Source organism: Aotus nancymaae, unplaced genomic scaffold, assembly GCF_030222135.1.
Source record: "Aotus nancymaae isolate 86718 unplaced genomic scaffold, 86718_ANA_hifiasm-v0.15.2.pri h1tg000028l, whole genome shotgun sequence".
In the NCBI taxonomy this organism is placed as follows: domain Eukaryota; kingdom Metazoa; phylum Chordata; class Mammalia; order Primates; family Aotidae; genus Aotus; species Aotus nancymaae.
The window spans coordinates 14,781,539-14,804,816 of NW_026988441.1; the positions used below are offsets into that span (position 1 = coordinate 14,781,539).

The window sequence follows — 23,278 nt, forward strand, 5'->3', positions numbered from 1 at the left end:
TTTGAACCAGTTTCTGTTTGACCCCAGTGTCCGACCTCTGCCCTCCGTGGAGGTTGCCAGCTCCCGGCATGTCCACAGCCTCACCCAGCTGGGGACAGAGCATGCCAGGCCTGCACAGGGCACCAGCTCAGTCGGTGGCCATGGCACTCCATGACTGTCCGGCCTGTGACCTCCTGGTCGTGGCCTGGCCCGCCACGGCATCCTCTCAGTGCTCATCACCTGTGTTGCGTAACCGTTTCCCACCTGTCTGTGAGCTCCCAGAGGGCATGGCTGTAGCTGATTCATTGCTGCTCCCGGCATCGCCCAGCTGGAGCCTGGCATGTGGTGGCCTTTATTAAGGCAATAGATATTTATTACACATCTATCTTGTGCTGGGCAATGCTGGGATGCAGCTCTGGGCCCCGTCCTTCTGAGGTCAGAGTCCAGTGGGAGAGTCAGAGAGACCCATCCCCAGACAGTGACGGCCTGGAGTAGGAAGGACTGGAATGGGGGGAGCCCAGAGTCCCCACCCCAGCCTGAGAAGGAGCCTGGGAGGATGTGGCAGAAGCATTGAATTCACGGTCACCACCCTCACGAACTTAGCCTTGAGGGTGTAGACAGATAATGAGCAAGTTTGTTTTTTCTTTTTTTGAGACAGAGTCTCGCTCTGTCACCCAGGCTGGAGTGCAGTGGCGTGATCATGGCTCACTGCAGCCTCACCCTCCTGGGCTCAAGCCATCCTCCTGCCTCAGCCTCCTGAGCAGCTGGGAATACAGGCACACATCACCATGCCCAGCTAATTTTTTTTTTTTTTAAGACAGAGTCTTGCTCTGTCACCAGACTGCAGTGCAGTGGCATGATCTCAGCTCACTGCAACCTCCATCTCTCAGATTCAAGCAATTCCCCTGCCTCAGCCTCCTGAGTAACTGGGACTACAGGCACACGCCACCATGCCTGGCTAATTATTTGGATTTTAGTAGAGACAGGGTTTCACCATGTTGGCCAGGATAGTCTCCATCTCCTGACCTCATGATCCACTCACCTCGGCCTCCCAAAGTTCTGGGATTACAGGCATGAGCCACCATGCCCAGCCATCCAGCTAATTTTTGTATTTTTGATATAGACGGGGTTTTGCCATGTTGCCCAGGCTGGTCTCAAACTCTGGCTCAAGTGATACGCCTGCCTTGGCCTCCCAAAGTGCTGGGATTACAGGTGTGTTACTGTACCCATCCAGGCAGCCACATTTCTGTCTCAGGGCCTTTGCACTGGCTGTTCCTCTGCCTGGAATGCTCTTTCCCCAGATGTTTCCCTCTCAGTGAGATCCCCCTGAAAATTCCAACTGCTCCCTCACCGTCCCTGCATTTTCTGAGCATGAATTGCTATTTAACCAACTCATTTATCATGTATTTTTTCCAACTCTGTTTAGAATGTCAGACCTGTGAGGGCAGAGATGTCTGTCTCATTCACGCCTGTCTCCCCAGCACTGAGAACAGAGCCTGGGACATAGTAGATGCTCAATAAATTATGATTCAATAAATAAGGGAAAGAAAGGAAGGAAAGAGGGAAGGAACTGGCAAGTCTGTGGGCTCTTGCGGATTGTCATCTGTCCTAGCTGGCAGGCAGGAGTGTTAGTACGTCTCTTCTTCCCAGATAAGACGATGCCAGGCTGGGAAACTGAGGCACGAAGGGACCCTGGGTCACACTCCTTGAGCCGTGAAGCAGGAGCCAGCTTCAGACCAACTCTCAGTATGGGGCTCAGAAGAAAAAGCCCCCGACGCCACCTGCTGGTGAGTAGTGTCACGATGGTTGTGGCCACTTTGCTGACGGAAGGCTGGTGATGCCCTTGCGGGGTGGGCAGGAAAGGAGGCAGCCCATGGGCACCCCCGGCAGACATGCAAAGTCCATGGAGCCACAGTTTAAGGCTGTTGATTCCAGAAGCCCTACGGGCACCTCGCTCCATCAGTGCTATGCAGGGGGGTGGGGCCATGCCAGCTGAGGCCTGCCCTGTGTCACTCTGTGCCCGCTCCCTCCACAGCCAGCCAGGACTCCCACCTCTCTAGGAGGGGACAGCTGCCCCAGCTCCATAGGGCTGCATGCACCCTACACGGGGCCTCTGGAGGGCAGAGGAGTCAGAACCCACCCAACTCCCCACCCAGGGCTGATCAGTGTCTGGTCACAGCAGCCAAGATGGCAAAACATAGGCTTCTGGAGGAGAGCGGCTCCCATCCCTAGAGGTACATCCTCCGGCCAAACAGGGGTCTCACCACCCAGACATCATCTACAATCTTCCCATCCTGTGAGGGACAAAAACAGGGACAGTAGTTAGAGCCAAAAGCCTGAACTCTGGGTTCCAATCCCATCTCTGCCCTCTGACGACTATGCAACCCTGAGCAAGGTGCTAGTCCTCTCTGGGTCTGTTTTCCTCATCTGAAAAGTGGTGGGAGCGTAAGAGTAGCCACATCACTGATGTTGTGGGAGTTAAATGAGATAGTATTTGTAAACGGAGCCCGGCATATGGAAAGGGCTGTGTGAGTGTAGGATATTTTTAGGGCACAAACTCTGGAGTCAGACAGACCTTGCTTTATATTCCAGCACATTCTGTCTCTCTCTCTCTTTTTTTTTTTTTTTAAAAACAAAGTCTTGCTCTGTCACCCAGACTGGAGTGCAGTGGCTCGATCTCAGCTCACTGTAACCTTCGCCTCCCAGGTTCAAGCCATTCTCCTGCCCAGCCTCCTGAGTAGCTGGGAATTCAGGCTCACACCACCACGCCTGGCTAATTTTTGTATTTTTAGTAGAAACAGGGTTTTTCCATGTTAGCCAGGCTGGTCTCAAACTCCTGACCTCAAGTGATCCGCCCGCCTCGGCCTTCCAAAGTGCTGGGATTACAGGCGTGAGCCACCGCGCCCGGCCTTCACATCCACTCTCAAGCATGTGGCTGGACTCTCTGAGCACAACTTCCATGTTCTATGCAATGCGCAAGGTAATAGATGCCCAGGGTGATGGCGAGAACCGACTGAGATCACACAAACAAAGCGTGTGGCCACTGCCTGTGCCACTCAATCAATGGTAGTTATCAGATCCCAGCTCTGCTGTCCTCCAGCTGTGTGACCCTGGGAAAATTACTTCCTCTCTCTGAGTCTCAGTTCCCTCACCTATAAAATGAAAAGGAAATCCACTCCTGTGGGATTATTTTGGTGTATAAAGAGCTGCTGGTGCCGGACATGGTGGCACACACCTATAATCCCAGCACTTTGGGAGGCTGAGGCAGCAGATCACCTGAGGTCAGGAGTTCAAGACCAGCCTGGCCAACATGGCAAGATCCCCTCTCTACTAAAAATAGAAAAAATTAGCTAGGTGTGGTGGCACATGCCTGTAGTCCCAGCTACTCCGGAGGCTGAGGCAGGAGAATTGCTTGAACCCGGGAAGTGGAGGTTGCAGTGAGCTGAGATCATGCCACTGTACTCTAGCCTGGGTGACAGAGTGAGACTCCGTCTCAAAAATAAATTAATTAATTAAATAAAGTACTACTAAATACAGAACATCTAGGCAGTGCCTGGTATGCAGTAGGTGCTCAATAAATCATAAATATTTTTATTACTTTAAAACTACAATGGCAAAAATAAAGAACGGTGAGCCATGATTATTTGGGTCTACCTAACTGTAAGCCACCCCGCTTCTGCACACTCACTGTTTCCCCCAACCTGCGTCCCACCCTCACCTTTATCTTCCCCACCTCTCAATGGTAAATACCTACAGAATTTACCAAGTTCCACACCATTCTAAGCATTTTATATGTAATAAGTCATTCAACCCCCATACAGTCCTGTGAGATGGAAACTATGATCATCCCGTCTCACAGATGGGAAAACTGAGGCTCAAAGAAGTTAGACAAGTGGTTCAAGATCATTCAGCTGCCAAGTAGCAGGAGCAGATTTCTAGCTCTACAGTCCATGTTTATTTGTTGTTTTGAGTTAGAATCTCACTCTGTAGCCCAGGCTGGAGTACAGAGGTGTGATTATAGCTCACTGCAGCCTCTAACTCCTGGGCTCAAGTGATCCTCCTGCCTCAGCCTCCCAAGTAGCTGGTACTGCAGACATCCACCACCACACTTATTTTTTATTTATTTTATTATTTTTATTTTTATTTTTTATTTATTTTTTCTTTTTTTCAGACGGAGTTTCGCTCTTGTTACCCAGGCTGGAGTGCAATGGCGTGATCTGGGCTCACCGCAACCTCCGCCTCCTGGGTTCAGGCAATTCTCCTGCCTCAGCCTCCTGAGTAGCTGGGACTACAGGCACGCACCACCATGCCCAGCTAATTTTTGTATTTTTAGTAGAGACGGGGTTTCACCATGTTGACCAGGATGGTCTCGATCTCTTGACCTCGTGATCCACCCGCCTTGGCCTCCCAAAGTGCTGGGATTATAGGCGTGAGCCACCGCGCCCGGCCCTATTTATTTATTTTTTTGAGACAGAGTCTCGCTCTGTCACCCAGGCTGGAGTGCAATGGTACCATCTCGACTCACTGCAACCTCCACCTCCCAGATTTAAGTGATTCTCCTGCCTTAGCCTCCCATGTAGCTGGGGTTACAGACACCTGCCACCATGTCCAGCTAATTTTTGTAATTTTCACCATGTTGGTCAGGCTGGTCTCTAACTCCTGACCTCAAGTGATCACCCCTCCTCAGCCTCCCAAAGTGCTGGGATTTCAGGTGTAAACCAGTGCACTTGGCCTAATTTTTTTATTTTTTGTAGAAACTAGGTCTCACCAGTGTTACCCAGGCTGGTCTTGAACTCCCGGACTCAAGCGATCCTCGTGCCACCGCACCTGGCCATGTTTTTAACAACTCATTTGCCTGGCTATGCAGTAGGGCGACTCGGGCCTGCCCCTCACTGACCTGGTCATCTGACACCTGCTGGACGTGGATGTGGGTCCCGTTGAGGATGTGCAGCCGCGTGTACCCATACTCCTTCACACGCACAGCACTCCAGGGCCTTGGGAAGACAGCAAAGGGCGTCAGCCGCTCCTCACAGCCCTAGGGGGGAGAACTGGTCAGACCCATGGCAGGTGGAGGACCCGCAGGGAAGCAGAAATGACCCGCCAGCCCAAGACCCTGCTGCCCTCAAGGAGACAGTCAGTTAAGACTTGGCCACCATAGAGCCCGGGCGTGATAGCTCACTCCTGCAATCCCAGCACTTTGGGAAACTGAGGAGGGTGGATCACTTGAGGTCAGGAGTCAGAGACCAGCCTGGCCAACATGGTGAAACCCCTTCTCTACTGAAAATACAAAAATTAGCCTGATGTGGTGGTGCACGCCTGTAATCTCAGCTACCTGGGAGGCTGAAGCAGGACAATAGCTTGAATCCGGTAGGCGGAGGTTGCAGTGAGCCGAGATCATGCCATTACACTCCAGCCTGGGAGACAGAGCGAGACTGTCTCAAAACAAAACAAAACCAAAAAGACCTGGCCACAATAATGCTCACAATTGAACACTCTGCCCCAGCCAGGCTTCCCTTGCTCCAGGCCTCTGACTTCTAGAAAAGTACATGGCTGTAGGCCAGGCGCAGTGGCTCATGCCAGTAATCCCAGCATTTTGGGAGGCTGAGGTGGGTGGATCACCTGAGGTCAGGAGTTTGAGACCAGCCTGACCAACATGGAGAAACCCCGTCTCTACTAAAAATATAAAATTAGCCATGTGTGGTGGCACATGCCTGTAATCCCAGCTACTGGGGAAGCTGAGGCAGAAGAATCACTTGAAACCGGGAGGCAGAGGTTGCAGTGAGTGGAGATCATGCCATTTCACTCCAGCCTGGGCAACAAGAGCGAAACTCCATCTCAAAAGAAAAAAAAAAGGACATGGCTGTATAAGGCTGCCCTCTACAGCGTTACAATAAAAGCTCTGAACCAGAAGCCATCTCTACACTCATCAGGGAGTCAGTTAAATACATTATAGCATAGCCATCGCAAAGCAAGGAAGCAGGGGGATATGGGAAGATGGCCAAGACGTGTGTGAAGGGAAAAAATTCAAAGAACAGAGAAATCACTGGGTCTGAAGCTGGCTGCATGGTAGACCCTCCAAGAAAGCGTTTTAAAGCAGCAGTGTCTGGGGAAACAGAATGCTTGTGCTTGCAGCAGACAAGCCGGGCACGAGGAGCAGAGAGGTTGTTGGAGTGAGGAAAATCACCGTTTTGCACCCAGCGTTGTAATACCAGATTGAAGCAACGTTCATGAATGGATAAAACTAGCAGGGAAAGTTTGAGGCATAATAGGACGTTTGCATAACCTCAAAGTATCTCTCCAGGAGATGCTTGTTAATTACAAAGGAAAAAAGAGAATCACTTTATAGTGGAGAGGGCTGGCGGACACCTCCCTAACCAAGTGATCAAAGGGAACATCATCAGTAATGAGACCCATCCATATCACACTTTCAGCTGAGAAATCAGAGGCTCAAAGAGGTTAAAAAGACAACATGCAGGTGGTACGGGATTGGTGGCTCACGCCTGCAATCCCAGCCCTTTGGAAAACCGAGGCAGGCAGACTGCTTGAGTCCAGGAGTTCAAGACCAGCCTGGGCAACATGATGAAACCCCATCTCTACAAAAAAAAAAAAAAAAAAAAAAAAAAAATTAGCTGGGCATGGTGGTGTGCGCCTGTAGTCCCAGCTACTCAGGAGGCTGAGGCAGGAGAATTGCTTGAACCCAGGAGGCGGAGGTTGCAGTGAGCCGAAATCGCGCCATTGCACTCCAGCCTGGGTAACAAGAGCGAAACTCCGTCTCAAAAAAAAACAAAACAAAACAATAAATCATAAGTGTGTTAATAACTTTGTTAAGCCCTATCCTATGTGCCGTGCTTACAGGCACGTAGTACATTCTATATCCTTGTACTTAAGATATCTGTGCTGGAAGTTCTCACAGCATGTCCCAGCTCTCTATTGCTTTTACCTGTTTGGAAAAGGTTTAAGTTGTTAGCCAATCAGGTTTTAGTTTAGATTGTGAGGTCTGGCTCCAGGCAACAGAGATCAGACACAGCTGTAAGCACGACCCCAAATGCGTAAGGAATAAACGTGTGTGTATTCCCTTTGTTCTTTGTACTCTCCTGGCGTGATGGCTAATGAGAGTACCTTTCCTGCAATACAGGAAGTAAAAATTGCGTTGCTAAAAGATCCTTTGCCTCAGTGCTAATTTTTCTTTGCCGCACCGAGCATCTATTTCCAACACCAGTGGACATGCTACTGAGAGTTCCTGGCCTCAGGGCTGAGGGTGAAGTGATATCCACTGTGTAAAGCACCCAGCACTCAGGCTGGAACAAAGCCAGCCCTCAATAGATGGGAAGAGAGAGAGAAGCCAAAGGCACCCCTCCCCCTGCTCACGGCAGATCCTGTGATGATGTGGACAGGTCCCTGCGGGTTGGTGTAGGGCATCTCTTGGCTACCGTTAAATACCTGTGGAGGGGAATAGCATTAAGTGGCGGCCAGTCACGCTGTACCATGCCGGGGGCGTCAACCACACGGACCCCAGCCGCGTGGGTGCTCAGCCCTTCACGAGCCTCACCTGGTAGTTGTAAATTGGCCACAGTCGTTCGTACGAGTGCTCATGAGCCCACAGCTGCAAGTCCACCCCTGAGACAGAGCAAGCGAGGATCAGAGCTCCGAAGCGGGGAAAGGTGGGGTGTGGGGCACGGGTCCCGAGGGTTGCTCACCGTGTTTGTAGAAAAGATCCTCCAACCCGTACAGCTTGCCTCGGAGGCCTTTGCGGACCTGGGCAGGGTGAATGAGCAGGTGAGGGTGATACAGACCAACACCCGCCTGGACCTCAGCACCTCCCCGATGCCTCCCGGGACCTCCCGATGCTCCCAGGGAGGGGCCTCACCTTGCTCTCATGCCGTGTGCAGTCGTCCAGATCTGCGTTGGAGCAGTACATGGGCCGGTGCCCCATGGTGATGATCCAGGGCCGGGCTGCCCGGTTCCTATTGGCTTTCTAGGGAGAAGGGCTCAGAGTGAGGGGCTGGGGGTTAGGGGTGGAGGGGGAGGTGGGGCCGGCCGGGGAACTAGCGGGGACCTCCACCCAGGTTACCTGGAGGTCACTCTCCAGCCAGCGAAACTGCCTCTGTACCAGGTGGCGGCCATAATGCAGAAAGAAATAGACCTCGGTGGAGAAGGAGATGATGTGGGCAGGACCCAGATCCCAGCTAGGGGAGGCAAAGGGCAGGGGTTAGGGCCGGGGCTCCGCTGCATCTCCTATCCTTCAGGGCAGAGGGCCAGTCCCCCGGCACTCCCACATTACCTGTACCACAGGCCCTCATTATCCCCCGGCATGCTGAAGCGAGCCTTGTAGTTAGAGAAGTTGCTAGAATAAAGGAAGTACAAAGGATGGAGGTGAGGGACTGAATTTCGTAGCCCTGCTCCTATACCCCACCCCGCCACTGTCAGGCCCTGAGTCTGGCTTCCAGTCCACCCCCACCTTCTCTTGCTACCACAATTGAAATATTGCAGCATGAGAGACTCAGGGGAGACACTAAGAAGAACAGGACCGTTTTCATTGATCCAGCCCTCATCCACCGCCATGGCCCTCGGTCCTCACTAGCGTTCTTCATGATTCCCAGGGCATGTCATGTACGGCAGGCTGGCAGCCACGGGTTCAATGAGCCGCATGAACCTATCCCCGACACGGGCATTGTCCTGATCCATGTTGTAGGCAAAGTCTCCTGGGGGAGGGGGCAGAAGGATGATGAGGACCTAGACCGGTCTCTGCTTTCATTGGAATCGAAAGAGCCAGGTATGGTGGCTCACACCTGTTAATCCCAGCACCTTGGGAGGCCGAGGCAGGATATCACTTGAGCTGAGGAATTCGACTCCCAGCCTCCCAAAGGGATTGTAGGTGTGAGCCACTGTGCCTGGCCAAGATGTTTTGTTTTGTTCTGTTTTTTTAGACGGAGTCTCCCTCTGCCACCCAGGCTGGAGTGCAGTGGTGTCATCTCAGCTCACTGCAACCTCCAGGGTTCAAGCGATTGTCCTGCCTCAGCCTCCCAAGTCGCTGGGATTACAGACACCGCCTGGCTAATTTTTGTATTTTTAGCCAGGCTGGTCTCAAACTTCTGACCTCAAGTAATCCACCCACCTCGGCCTCCCAAAGTGCTGGAATTACAGGCATGAGCCACCGCACCCGGCCCAAGATGGGTATTATTATTATTCCCATTTCAGATGGGGAAACTGAGGCCCCAGGTCACACAGCTGGCTAGTGAAGATTTAGAAATAAAAACCTAGGAAGCCTGATTCCAGAGTCTGCACTTTAAAGCATACAATCCTCAATCCCCATTACCCATCTCTTTCCCTTCCCCCTCTTAAATAACAGCAACAATAATAATAACGAGCACAAGGACACCGAAGTGCACCCGCACACTGCCAGGCAACGGGAACTCATGCAGTCATCACAACAGTCCTGCGAACTTGGAACCAGCTTTCTCTCTAATCAAAATACATGGGGAAAACCCTGCTCCTGGCAGGAGCGCCAGAGTTGAGATTTTAACCTGGGCAGGCTGGTTGACCACAGACACCGTCTCCGTGGCCAGTACCATCCCCTGTCCCTTCAGAGACACACTGGCCCCAGCCCCTTCCCCCTCTCTATGGTCCTGGCTCCACCCCTAATCCGCGCTCCCCCCACCATCCCTCCGTGCGCCCCAACTATCTTTTCGCACACCCCCATTAACCCTCCACGCACCTCCCACCAATCCTCCACTACCCTTCCATGCACCCCCCACCAACCCTTCACGCGCTCCCCCACCATCCCACTGTCCACCCCCATCAACCCTCCACACACCCCCCACCAACCCTCCACGCGGCCCCCACCATCCCTCTGCAGGCCCCTGCGAATGCGGATGCCTCACCCACGTGGAGAACGGCGTCATACATGCCCCGCTGGGTGTCCCTGCGCAGCCGCGGGAAGGCCTTTGGGTTGTCAGCCCCCAGATCCCCAAATACAGCCAGACGGGGGCTCCAGTGGGCCCCATTCTTGAGGGCCCTGAAGCGGAACCGACGGCTCCAGCCCTGGGCACTGCCACAACGATAAACTGAAGGGAGAAGAAAAGGTTGCAGTCAGCTGGGCCCCTCAGGACCCTCCCTCCAACCCCCATCCTTCCTCAACTGGTGGAGGGGAGGAGATGGGGGGCACTAGTCGGGGCTGGCCCATGCCCCTTCAGTCTGCCTTCCTGGCACCTTCCATTTTCCTCCTGGGATCTCATGCAATAGGCTTGCAGATAGGCAGAGGTGTTACCAGCCCAGCCTGAGCCACCAGCCAGCGGTAGCTTCTAGTCCATATCTCACTCCTCTTCCCATCAACAGCTCAGCCTGGGGCCCCTCTCACCGTACTGAACCCCCGGCAGCAGCTTGCGCAGCGTGACTCGGTGTATGTAGAGCTTCCTCCGGAGAATGCCCCCGTCCACAAAGGGGACGAAGGTGCCCTGGGCGCGGAGGGGCAGGGGCCCTGAAGGCTGCAACCCGAATTGCACTTCAGAGCGGGTTGGGACCCATGTGGTCCAGGTGACAGTCATGGAGCCTGGCTCACCTGAGGAGAAAGGGACAGAGGGTGGCGGGGGAGTGAGGCCTGGGGAGGGTGGGTGGGAGGGACGGGCAGAAAAAGTGAGGGGCGTTGACGGTAACTGCTGTTGAGCAGTTAGTAGTCAAGGACAGAGGTTCTGGAACTGCCCAAGTTCAATCCCAGCTCTGCATTTTCTTTTTCTTTTTTTTTTTTTTTTTGAGACAGAGTTTTGCTCTCGTTGCCCAGGCTGGAGTGCAGTGGCGTGATCTCGGTTCACTGCAACCTCCACCTCCCGGGTTCAAGCAATTCTCCTGCCTCAGTCTCCTGAGTAGCTGGGATTACAGATGCCCGCCACCATGCCTGGGTAATTTTTGTATTTTTAGTAGAGATGGGGTTTTACCACATTGGCCAGGCTGGTCTCGAACTCCTGACCTCATGATCCACCCACCTTGGCCTCCTAAAGTGCTGGGATTACAGGCGTGAGCCACTGCACCCAGCCTTTTTTTTTTTTTTTTTTTTTTTTTTTTGTGACAGGATCTTACTTTGTCACCCAGGGTGGAGTGCAATGGTGTGATCTCAGCTCACTGCAACCTCTGCCTCCCGGGTTCAAGCAATTCTCCTGCTTCAGCCTCCCCAGTAGCTGGGATTACAGGTGCCTGCCACTATGTCCAGCTAATTTTTGCATTTTTAGTAGAGACAGAGTTTTGTCATGTTGGCCAGGCTGGTCTTGAACTCCTGACCTCAGGTGATCCACCCACCTTGGCCTCCCAAAGTGCTGGGATTACAGGTGTGATCCACTGCACCCAGCCCCAGCTCTGCTGAGCTTTCCTGGGGCACATCACTTCACCTCTCTGAGCCTCAGTTTTCCTGTCTGCAAAATGGAAGAATAATATAGTCTCTGCCCTATACGGTTGTTATGAGGCTTAGATGAACAAATAGAAGTAAAGCACGTGAAACAGTGCTGAGTACACTTAGGGTTATGTGGGAGAATGAGTATTGTTATTAATATCATTATTTACCGTGTACAGGCCTTGTGCCAACTATGGTACACACGATATCATTTAAGGTTTGCCACCTTGGGTGTCTGGAGGCCACAGGTGATCTAAAGGGAGACAAGGGCCACCTGTCCGACAGCAAGGTGTTGCAGAGCAGGTGGCCAACTGTAGACCCGCCCTATCTCAAAGGGGCAGCCATCACTCAGATCTGGCCGTAGCCACCAAGCAAGCAGGAAATGAGCCCAGTACCAGCAAAGCTACTGACTTTTTCTTTTCTTGGAGATAGGGTCTCACTCTGTTGCCCAGGCAGCAGTGCCATCATAGCTCACTGCAGCCTTGACCTCCTGGGCTCAAGCCATCTTCCCACCTCAGCCTCCCAAGTAGCCGGAACCACAGGCACATGCTATGCTACCATGCCCAGCTAAATTTTTTTTTTTGAGGTGGAGTCTTGCTCTGTTGCCCAGGCTGGAATGCAGTGGTGCAGCCTTGGCTCACTGCAACCTCTGCCTCCCAGGTTTAAGTGATTCTTCTGTCTCAGCCTTCTGTGTAGCTGGGATACAGGCATGTGTCACCATGCCCGGCAAATCTTTGTATTTTTAGTAGAGACAGGGTTTCTCCATGTTGGTCAGGCTGGTCTTGAACTTCTGACCTCAGGTGATCCACCCACCTCAGCCTCTCAAAGTGCTGGGATTACAGGCGTGAGCCACCACGCCTGGCCTGAAGGCATTCAGTTTTAAAAGGGAAGCAGCACATTGAAGTTCAGGAAATTTGCAGCCCAATAATGGGATAGAAAATAAAATCCCATTTTCTGAGAAGAAATTCAAGCTGGCTGCAGATATTTGCATAAGTAACGAGGAGCTGAATGTTTTTTTTTTTTTTTGAGACGGAGTTTCACTCTTGTTTCCCAGGCTGGAGTGCAATGGCTCAATCCTGGCTCACCACAACCTCTGCCTCCCGGGTTCAAGCCATTCTCCTGCCTCAGCCTCCTGAGTAGCTGGGATTACAGGCTGCACCACCACGCCCAGCTAATTTTTTTTGTATTTTTAGTAGAGACAGGGTTTCACCATGTTGACCAGGATGGTTCGATCTCTTGAAATCGTGATTCACCCGCCTCAGCCTCCCAAAGTGCTGGGATTATAGGCGTGAGCCACCGTGCCCGGCCCATGAGGAGCTGAATGTTAATCCCCAAGACAATAGGGAAAATATCTCCAGGGCATGTCAGAGACCTTTGCAGCTGCCCCTCCCATCACTGACCTGGAGGTCTAGGAGGAAAAATTGGTTTTGTGGTTAGGGCTCAGGGCCCCTGTGCTGTGTGCACTCTAGGGACTTGGTGCCCTGCATCCTAGCTGCTCCAGCCATGGCTGAAAGGGGCCGACGTAGAGCTTGGGCCATGGCCTCAGAGGGTGCAAGTCCCAAGCCTTGGCAGCTCCCATGTGGTTTTGAGCCTGCAGGTGTAGGGAAGTCAGGAATTGGGGTTTGGGAACCTCTGCCTAGTTTTCGGAAGATGTATGGAACTCCTGGATGCCCAGGCAGAAGTTTGCTGCAGGGGCAGGGCAGTCATGGAGAACCTCTGCTAGGGCAGTGCAGACGGGAAATGTGGGGTCGGAGCCCCCACACAGTGTCCCTACTGGGGCACCACCTAGTGGAGCTGTGACAAGAGGGCCACCATCCTCCAGACCCCAGAATGGTAGATCCACTGACACATTGCACTGTGCTCCTGGAAAAGCTGCAGACACTCCATGCCAGCCTGTGGAAGCAGCCAGGAGGGAGGCTGTACCCCGCAAAGTCACAGGGGCGGTGCTGCCCAAGACCATGGGAACCCACCTCTTGCATCAGCGTGACCTGGATGTGAGACCTGAGCTCAAAGGAAATCATTTTGGAGCTTTAAAATTTGACTGCCCTGCTGGATTTTGGACTCGCATGGGTCCTGTAACCCCTTTGTTCTTGCCAGTTTCTCCCATTTGGAATAGTATTTACCCAATAACTGTGCCCCCTTTGTATCTAGGAAGTAACTAACCTGCTTTTGATTTTACAGGCTCACAGGTGGAAGGGACTTGCCTTCAGATGAGACTTTGGACTGTGCACTTTTGGGTTAATGCTGAAATGAGTTGAGACTTTGGGGGACTGTTGAGAAGGCAGGATTGGTTTTGAAATGTGAGGACACGAGATTTGGAGGAGCCAGGGGTGGAATGACATGGTTTGACTCTCTGTTCTCACCCAGATCTCATCTTGAATTATATTTCCATAATTCCCATGTGTTGTGGGAGGGACCTGGAGGGAGATCATTTGAATCATGCGGGCGGTTTCCCTCATACTGTTCTCTTGGTAAGGAATAAGTCTCACGAGATCTGATGGTTTTATAAGGAGTTTCCGCTTCTGCTGCGTCCTCATTTTCTCTTGCCTCCATCACGTAAGAAGTGCCTTTCACCTCCTGCCATGATTCTGAGGCCTCCCCAGCCATGTGGAACTGTAAGTCCAACTAAATCTCTTTTTCTTCCCAGTCTCAGGTATGTCTTTATCAACAGCATGAAAACAAATTAATACACCCCTCCTCCTGGGTTCAAGTGATCCTCCCACCTTAGCCTCCTGAGTAGCTGGGACCACAGGCATGCACCAGTATGCCCAGCTCATTTTTAATTTTTTTTTTTTTCTTAGAGATGGGATCTTGCTGTGTTGCCCAGGCTGGTCTTGAACTCCTGGGCTTGAGTGATCCGCCCTCCTCGGCCTCCCAAAGTGCTGGGATTACAGGCATGAGCATGTCCCGACTTTTCTATTGACTTCTAGAACACATCTTTACACAGTGGTTTTAATATCCCAGAAGCATATATAGATAGATAGGAAAATCCACATTTTAAAGTGATAGTTTCAAATTCTTAAATGTTAGCACCCAAGTCAAGGTTTTAAAAATGCCGTGTGGTGTCCTGTAACATTAAGAGTTCTTCCTCCAGTCATACAAAAATGCATGTGCCCAGGGTTATTTACTGCAGTACGCTTTGTAATTGCAAAATATGGGAAACAACCTGAATGCGCATATTTAGGAGAGTGACTGAATAACATCCACACAATGGTGTTAAAAAGAATGAGGACAAGCTCCAAGAACTGCTACGAAATGCTTCCAGGACATACTGTTAAGCTAAAAATAGCCAAGTGCAGAAGAGTGTAGCTACTGCCCTTAATGTAAGGGGATATACGAAAACACGCAGGGGTCTCTGCTTATTCGTACAAAAGCAATACAGATAGCATACACCAGGTACTAAAGAGATGAATTACTGGCCAGGTACGGTGGTTCACACTTGTAATCCCAGCACTTTGGGCGGTCAAGGTGGGTGGGTCACCTGAGGTCAGGAGTTTGAGACCAGCCTGGCCATGATGGTGAAACCCCAACTCTAAAAAAAGTACACAAATTAGCTGGGCCTGATGGCGGGCACCTGTAATCCCAGCTACTTGGGCTGAGGCAGGAAAATTGTTTGAACCTGGGAGGTGGAGGTTGCAGTGAGCCAAGATTGTGCCACTGCACTCCAGCCTGGGTGACAGAATAAGACTCAATCTCTAAATAAATAAATAAATAAATAAGAGATGAATTACTTACAGGAGATGGATGGAAAATGAGGTAGAAAAAAAGAGGAGGCCAGACGTGGTGGCTCATCCCTATATTCCCAGCACTTTGGGAGGCCGAGGTGGGTACATTGCTTTGAGGCCAGGAGTTACAGATAAGCCTGGCCAACATGGTGAAACCTCTTCTCTACTAAAAATGCAAAAATTAGCTCGGTGAGGAGTTCAAGACCAACCTGGTCAACGTGGCAAAACCCCGTCTCTAAAAAATACAAAAATTAGCCGGGCGTGGTGGCTCATGCCTATAATCCCAGCTACTCAGCAGGCTGAGGCAGAATAATCACTTGAAACTGGGAGGCGGAGGTTGCAGTGAGCAGAGATTGTGCCACTGCACACCAGCCTGGGTGACAGAGCAAGAATCCTCCAAAAAAAGACAGGAAGAAAGAAAGAAAGAAGGAAGGAAGGAAAGAAAGGAGAGAGGGAGGGAAGGAAGGAAGGGAGGGAGGGAAGGAAGGGAGGGAGAGAAGGAAGGAAGGGAGGAAGGGGAATTGGAACAGAGTAGTAGGGATGAGGAAACAGAGACGCTTCTCTGAGTCAGGCGTTTGTGTAATTTTGACTCCTGGAACTATAGACATGTTTCACATTTCCCTCACACGCCCACAAAATAAACAAATAAAACTATCAGGGTGTGGGGGGAACCCAATATGGAATAGAAACACTAATAAGTGGACCTAACCAGATTTTAAAAATGAGTAACACAACCACACGGAAGCGGGTGAGGAAGAAAAATAACTGCAAGGAACAGTGTCCTAACCGGGTATTATTATAAGGCAAAGGACCAAAAGGCCTGTGCGTAAAGGCTGTCACCTTGGCAGTGGGTGTTCTCACAGCCACAACTGTAAATGATTCTGAAACGGCTTTTTTTTTTTTGATACAGAGTTTCACTCTTGTTGCCAAAGCTGGAGTGTAATAGCACGATTTCAGCTCACTGCAACCTCTGCCTCCTGGGTTCAAGTGACTCTCTTGTCTCGGCCTCCCAAGTAGCTGGGATTACAGGCATCTGTGGCTAAATTTTTGTATTTTTAGTAGAGACAGGGTTTTATCATATTGGCCAAGCTGGTCTCGAACTCCTAACCTCAGGCGATCCGCTTGCCCCAGCCTCCCAAAGTGCTGCAATTACAGGTGTGAGCCACCGCACCTGGCCAGAACAGCTTTATGTATACACTAGGATTGAACAAAGAAGTATATTATAGATAATCAGAGTCAAATTTCTGAGTGTTAGAGAAAGAAGTTACAAAAAGGAAAGAGGAGGCTAAAATAAACCCACAGTGCTGGGCCGAAATCAGGGATATCAGAATGATCTCATGGTAATTACATTTTTTTTTGAGTTGGAGTCTTGCTCTATCACCCAGGCTGGAGGGCACTGGTGTGATCTCAGTTCACTGCAACCTCTGCCTCTCAGGTTCAAGTGACTCTCCTGCCCCAGCCTCCTGAGTAGCTGGGATTACAGGTGTGCACCACCACGCCTGGCTAATTTTTTGTATTTTTAGTAAAGATGGGGTTTCACTATGTTGGTCAGACTGGTCTCGAACCCCTGACCTCAAGTGATCCACCCACCTCGGCCTCCCAAAATGCTGGAATTACAGTGTGAGCCTCCGTGCCTAGCCAGGTAATTAATTTTTATACAGATTCAAACATAAATGTGTGAATATGCAGCTTCATATACATGCACGTATTGCCTCGCTGTGTCTGTTGAGAGGAACTAGAAGCAATGACACCCCAGTGGCAATAAGCATGCCTAGCACTCAGATCTCAGCTTCTAAATACCCACTTTCCAATCAAAAGAAACTGGAGGGCTGAGCACAGCGTCTCATACCTGTAATCCCAGCACTTTGGGAGGCCAAGGCAGTGGATCACAAAGTCAGGAGTTCGAGACTAGCCTGACCAACATGCTGAAACCCCATCTCTACTAAAAACACAAAAATTAGCCAGGCATGGTGGTGGATGCCTGAAATCCCAGCTACTCAGGAGACTGAGGCAGGAGAATCACTTGAAAACCCAGGAGGCGGAAGTTGCAGTGAGCCGAGACTGCACCATTGCACTCCAGCTTGGACGACAGGAGTGAAACTCCAGCTCAAAAAAAAAAAAAGAAGAAGAAGAAGGAGGGAATTAGAAAATTAGAAAATCACCATTAGGCGAACAGCACGCTAATAATTGTTGCCGATAAGATGCACTGATGGATGCTAAAATTAGTGGGCAGACATTGAGGAGAAACAGGATTTGCATTGTCTTGAGCCATCTCCCTCAAGATACTTACTAGTTACAAAGGAAAGAATAATTACTTTATAGTGAAGAAACCCAGCAGGCACCTCCTTGATCAAACGATCAGGGTCAACATCAACAAGTCACAGCCGCACCTTCATCCTTCGTATCATGCACCAAGAAGGGCACAATGTCACATGTATGACAGTCTTGCCAAAAACACATAACTTAATTCCAGTAGGGAGAAAAATATCAGACAAACCCCAGATGAGAGATACTGTACAAAATAGCTGATCAGTACTCAGCAATACCAAGACCGTGAAAGATAAGGGAAGACTGAGAAACTGATGGATGGGCGGAGACTATGGAGGCAAAACCGCTAAGTGCAATGTGAGATCCTGGATCAGATTCTGGAAGGGAAAACGGACATTAGTAGAAAAACGGGTGAAATCCAAATGAGAGCTGTAGTTAACAGTATTGTACCAATCTCGATTTCTCAATTTTAATCATTGTACCATGATTAAGTAAAATGTTAACATCGGGGAAACTGAGTGAGGGGAGACAGGAACTCTGTAATATTTTGGAATGTTTCTGCTAAATCTAAAAGTAGTACAAAATTAAAAAGTGTTTGTTTGTTTTTGTTTTGAGATAGAGTTTCGCTCTCGTTGCCCAGGCTGGAGTGCAATGGCACAATCTCGGCTCACTGCAACCTCCGCCTCCCAGATTCAAGTGATTGTCCTGCCTCAGCCTCCCGAGTAGCTGGGGTTACAAGTGCCTGCCACCATGCCCAGCTAATTTTTGTATTTTTCAGTAGAGATGGGGTTTCGCCACGTTGACCAGGCTGGTCTTGAACACCTGACCTCAGGTGCCTGTTTTACACCGGGCGCGGTGGCTCATGCCTGTAATCCCAGCACTTTGGGAGGCCAAGGCAGGTGGATCATCTGAGGTCAGGTGTTCAAGACCAGCCTGGCCAACGTGGCGAAACCCCATCTCTACTGAAAAATACAAAAATTAGGGGCTGGGCACACTGGTTTATGCCTGTAATCCCAGCACTTTGGGAGACCAAGGCTGGTGGATCACTTGAGGTCAGGAGTTCAAGACCAGCCTGGTCAACATGGTCAACCTCTCTACTAAAAATATAAAAATTACCTGGGCATGATGGCATGTACCTGTAGTCCCAGCTCTTGAGAAGCTGAGGCAGGAGAATTACTGGAACCCAGGAGGCAGAGGTTGCAGTGAGCTGAGATCATGCCACTGCACTCCAGCCTGGGCAAGAGTGAGACTCTGACTGAAAAAAAAAAAAAAAAAAAAAAAGCAAATATACAAAAATCAGCCAGGCGTTGGTGGCAGGTGCCTATAATCCCAGCTACTCAGGAGGCTGAGGCAGGAGAATCCCTTGAACTCGAGAGGCAGAGGTTGCAATGAGCCAAGATTGCACCACTGCACTCCAGCCTGAGTGACAGAGTGAGACTCTGTCTCAAAACAATCAAACAAACAAACAAAAAACCCCACAAAGATCATGGGCTCCTGAGCCAGCCTGCCGGCATTGATTCCCAGGCTATGTGATCTGCGGTCAGATTCTTTCCCTGCTATGAGCCTCAGTTTACTGTCTTGTCAAATGGGAGTACCAATGGTACCTACGGCTTAAGGTTGATATCAGATTAAATGAGTTATCCAAGTTATCCGTCTAAAGCACTTATAAGCATATATTTGCCATTGTTACCGTGTAGGTTGAAAAATGACAGCCATGAGCTCACTGGATTGTCACATCAGCACTATGAGATGGGTTTTTACTGCCTTTCCCATTTTTACAGACGCCTCCAGGCAAAGTGCTTTGTTCGAGGTGGCTAGGCCGGCAAATGCCAACCCAGTTCATTTGCCACACTGCAGTAACCTATAAGAAAGTATTTCTGCTGGGCATGGTAACTCACGCCTGTTATCCCAGCACTTTCGGATGCTGAGGTAGGAGGATCACTTGAGCCCAGGAGTTTGAGAACAGCCTGGACAACATACTGAGACCTTGTCTCTACAAAAAGTAAAAAGAATTAGCTATGTCTAAATATCCTGATTATACTACAAAAAAAAAAAAAAAAAAAAAGAATTAGCTAGGCATGGTAGTGCACGTCTGTAGTCCCAGCTACTCAGGTGGTTGAGGCAGGAGGATCGCTTATGCCCAGAAGTTAGAGGCTGCAGTAAACTGTGATTGCACCATTGCATTCCAGTGTGGGCAACAGAGTGAGACCCCCATCTAAAAAAAAAAAGAGGCCGGGCTCGGTGGCTCACAACTGTAATACCAGCACTTCAGGAGGCCGAGGCAGGTGGATCACGAGGTCTGTCTCTACTCAAAATACAAAATATCAGCCGGACATGGTAGTATGTGCCTATAATCCCAGCTACTTGGGAGGCTGAGGCAGAAGTTGCAGTGAGCCGAGATCATGCCACTGCACTGCAGCCTGGCAACAGAGCAAGGCTGTCTCAAAAAATAAAAAAGAAACTATCTTCTCTGAAGGTATAAAAGACATGAAAAACAAAGAAAGATAAGGAATGACTGAGGAACTGTCACAGATAGAAAAGACCAGGACTAGAGCCGGGCACGGTGGCTCACACCTGGAATCCCAGCACTTTGGGAGGCTGAGGTGAATGGATCACTTGAGGTCAGGAGTTTGAGACCAACCTGGCCAACATGGTGAAACCCTGTCTGTACTAAAAATACAAAAATCAGTCGGGTGTGGTGATACACGCCTGTAATCCCAGCTACTGGGGAGGCTGAGGCAGGAGAATCGCTTGAACTCCGGAGGCGAAGGTTGCAGTGAGCCGAGATCGCGCCATTGCACTCCAGCCTGGGCAATAGAGTGAGACTCCATCTCAAAAAAAGAAAAATAAATTAACGGGATGGTGTCATGCACCTGTGGTCCCAGCCATTCGAGAGACTGAGGTGGGAGGATCGCTTGAGCCTGGGAGCTGAGGCTGCAGTGCATCATGTTTGTCCCGCTACACTCTGGTGCCAAACTCTGACACAGCCAAACCCTGTCTCAAAAAACAAACAGCTTTTCTCCCTGTTTCAACCACATGTCTGCGCAAGAACAGTTTCTTCACAGGCAAAATCCAAAACAACAAAACGCAACAGACTGAAATGAAAACAGATCTGAGGAGAATCCGGGTGTCAGTTACTAAACCAGATACTAAAGAATTTCAGGCCAGGCACGGTGGCTTATGCCCATAATCCTAGCACTTTGGGAGGCCAAGAGGGGAGGATTGCTTGAGCTCAGAAGTTCGAGACCAGCCTGGGCAACATGGTGAAACTTGATCTCTATAAAAAATACAAAAATTAGCCAGGTATGGCGGTGGGTGCCTGTAATCCCAGGTATTCGGGAGGCTGAGGTGAGAGAATCAATTGAACCCTGCAGGGTGGAGGATGCAGTGAGCCAAGATTGTGCCACTGCACTCCAGCCTGGGTGACAGAGCGAGACCCAGTCTCAAAAAAATAAAAAATAAAAGATGGTTAGAAGATGCAAGTCAATGCCACTCTTTACTCAATTTCTTCTTGTGCAAAATATAGTTTTTTCATAAAAAATACCACTTACATTAATACAGAAGGCATTTGTTATTGTTAATTTTAAATGACAATAAATTTTTTTTGAGATGGAGTCTCACTCTGTTGCCCAGGCTGGAGTGCAGTGGCGCGATCTCAGCTCACTGCAACCTCTACCTCCTGGGTTCAAGTGATTCTCCTGCCTCAGCCTCTTCAGTAGCTGAGATTACAGGTGTGCACCACCATGTCCAGTTAATTTTTGTATTTTTAGTAGAGATGGGGTTTCACCATGTTGGTCAGGCTGGTCTCAAACTCCTGAACTTGTGATCCACCCAACATGGCCTCCTAGAGTGCTGGGATTACAGGAGTGAGCCACCACGCCCAGCCAACAATAAAAGATTTTAAATGCCTCAGTTTTAATACCTAATATAGTAAATATTAGTAATTATAGTACATATAGTAAAATAGAGTAAATATTGTTAGCTATAATGCACATAACCTAAAGCTCTTTGAGATTCTCCATAAACTTTAGCAGTGCAAAGCAGTCCTGAGATTAAAAATGTATGGAAATTGCTGCTACATGCCAAGCTCAGTTCTGTCTCCCCCACCTTTATTTTTTTGAGACAGGGTCTCACTCTGACACCCAGGTTGGAGGGTAGTGGCACGATCTTGGCTCACTGCAACCTTTGCCTGCTGGGCTCAAGTGATCCTCCTGCCTCAGTCCCCAAGTAGCTGGGACTATAGGCGCGAGCCACCATGCCCAGCTAATTTTTACATTTTTTTGTAGAGATGGGGTTTCACTATGTTACTCAGGCTGGTCTTGAACTGAGGTCAAGCGATCCACCCACCTTGGCATCCCAAAGTGCTGGGATTACAGGCATGCACCACTGTGCTCCGCCTCCTCCATTTTTTTTTTTTTTTTTTTTTTTTTTTTTTTTTTTTTAAAGACAGGGTCTCTCTCTGTTGCCCAGACTGGAATATAGTGGCCAATCATGGCTCACTGTAGCCTTGAACTCCTGGGCTCAAGTAATCCTCTTACCTCAGTCTCCCGAGTAGCTGGGACTACAGGTGCATGCCACCACACCTGGCTAAGATTTTTTCTTTTTTCCTAAGAGGCAGAGGTCTCACTGTGTTTCCTAGGCTGGTCTCAAACTCCTGGCCTCAAGTGATCCTCCTGCTTCAGCCTCCCAAACGCTAGAACTACAGGTGTGAGCCACCACGCACAGCCTCGGTTCTACCTGTTTACAGGTAGCGACTCATTACACCTCACCATGAGGTTGTACTAATATTACCCCATTATCCAGATGAGGAGGCTGAGGCCAGAGAGGTTAAGCCACTTGCCCAAGATCACACAGCAGATACATAGCAAAGCTGGGATTCTAACCCATGTGGTCTGAGTGCTGAGGGTCCAGAGTCCAAGCTCTCACCCCCACAGTGCAAGGATCCTAATCAAAGATCAGGAGGCAGCCAGCCTTGTGGGGAAGAGGAGAGGAGGGATGGAGAAGGGACTGGGTAACCCAGCTCTGTCATCACTCATCTGCTAGTTCCTTCCACAACTGGCTCTAAGACCTACCATGCACAAATGAACGTGCCAGGTCCTGGAGACATGACAGGGATGCAATCAATGAACAAGAACAGCAGCAGCCCGCTTTGGAGAGCGGAGAGCCCTCCCTGTGGGTTGAGCGCCGTGATCATTCCCCACACTTCCAGATGTACCACAGTCTGTACGCCCCATTTCACAGAGGCGGATGACCGAGGCTCAGGAGGCACGAGCCGCCTGCCTAGGGGCCCACAGTGTGGGAATTCTGAGCCCTTCACAACGTAGCACCGCTGGGCCTTGCTAGAAGAGGCAAAGAGAGGGGTCAGGGACACTTACCTGGGTAAGACAGATGGACTTGCTCTGGGGCAGCGCTGGAGGCCCCCCGGGACCCCTGGAGTCCCAAGGAGCATAGCAGGAGCAGACAGTAGCAGGACCACCAGCCAGGAAGGGAGTGCATGGTGGTGGGGTGATGACGGCACACAGGGGAAAGCGGGGGTGGGGAAAGAACGACTGAGGAGGTCAGCTCCCCACAGGCACAGACAGCAGGAAGGGCAGGGAGGATGTGGAACGGCAGCACTTTCGGGGAGAGAGGCAGGAGGGCAGGGAGGTCTTCTTCAAGATGGGCAGTTATCCAGACGCTAGAGAGAGAAACCCCAAATCAGAATGGCTAAGGAGCAGCAGCAGAGCTCTGAGGCTGCCTGCCGGTGTGCCAAGTGCTTGACATAGATTAACTCATGGGAACCTCACGACATTGCTATGACATGGTGGCTGTGAGCATTCATCATCCCCATATCACAGATGAGGAAACAGCAACTGAGTGATTCAGCTGCACAGCTAGCACGCACTGGAGTCAGGATTTGAACCCAGGAGGGCCTGATTCTGGAGCC

At 50.3% G+C, this 23,278-nt stretch overlaps 1 protein-coding gene across 1 annotated transcript; it reads right to left on the reverse strand.

Annotated features, from left to right (window-relative positions):
* ACP7 (acid phosphatase 7, tartrate resistant (putative)) lies at positions 1-23,022 on the reverse strand. Its single transcript, XM_021676549.2, has 12 exons — positions 22,728-23,022; positions 10,337-10,537; positions 9,861-10,043; positions 8,558-8,681; positions 8,261-8,323; positions 8,051-8,165; positions 7,847-7,954; positions 7,677-7,734; positions 7,529-7,596; positions 7,348-7,419; positions 4,877-5,014; positions 1-2,273 (listed from the first exon to the last, which is right to left on the reverse strand). The coding sequence occupies exons 1-12, from the start codon at positions 22,846-22,848 to the stop codon at positions 2,208-2,210; spliced, it is 1,317 nt and encodes a 438-aa protein (XP_021532224.2). The 5' UTR covers positions 22,849-23,022; the 3' UTR covers positions 1-2,207.
* Positions 23,023-23,278: the final 256 nt, after the last annotated feature.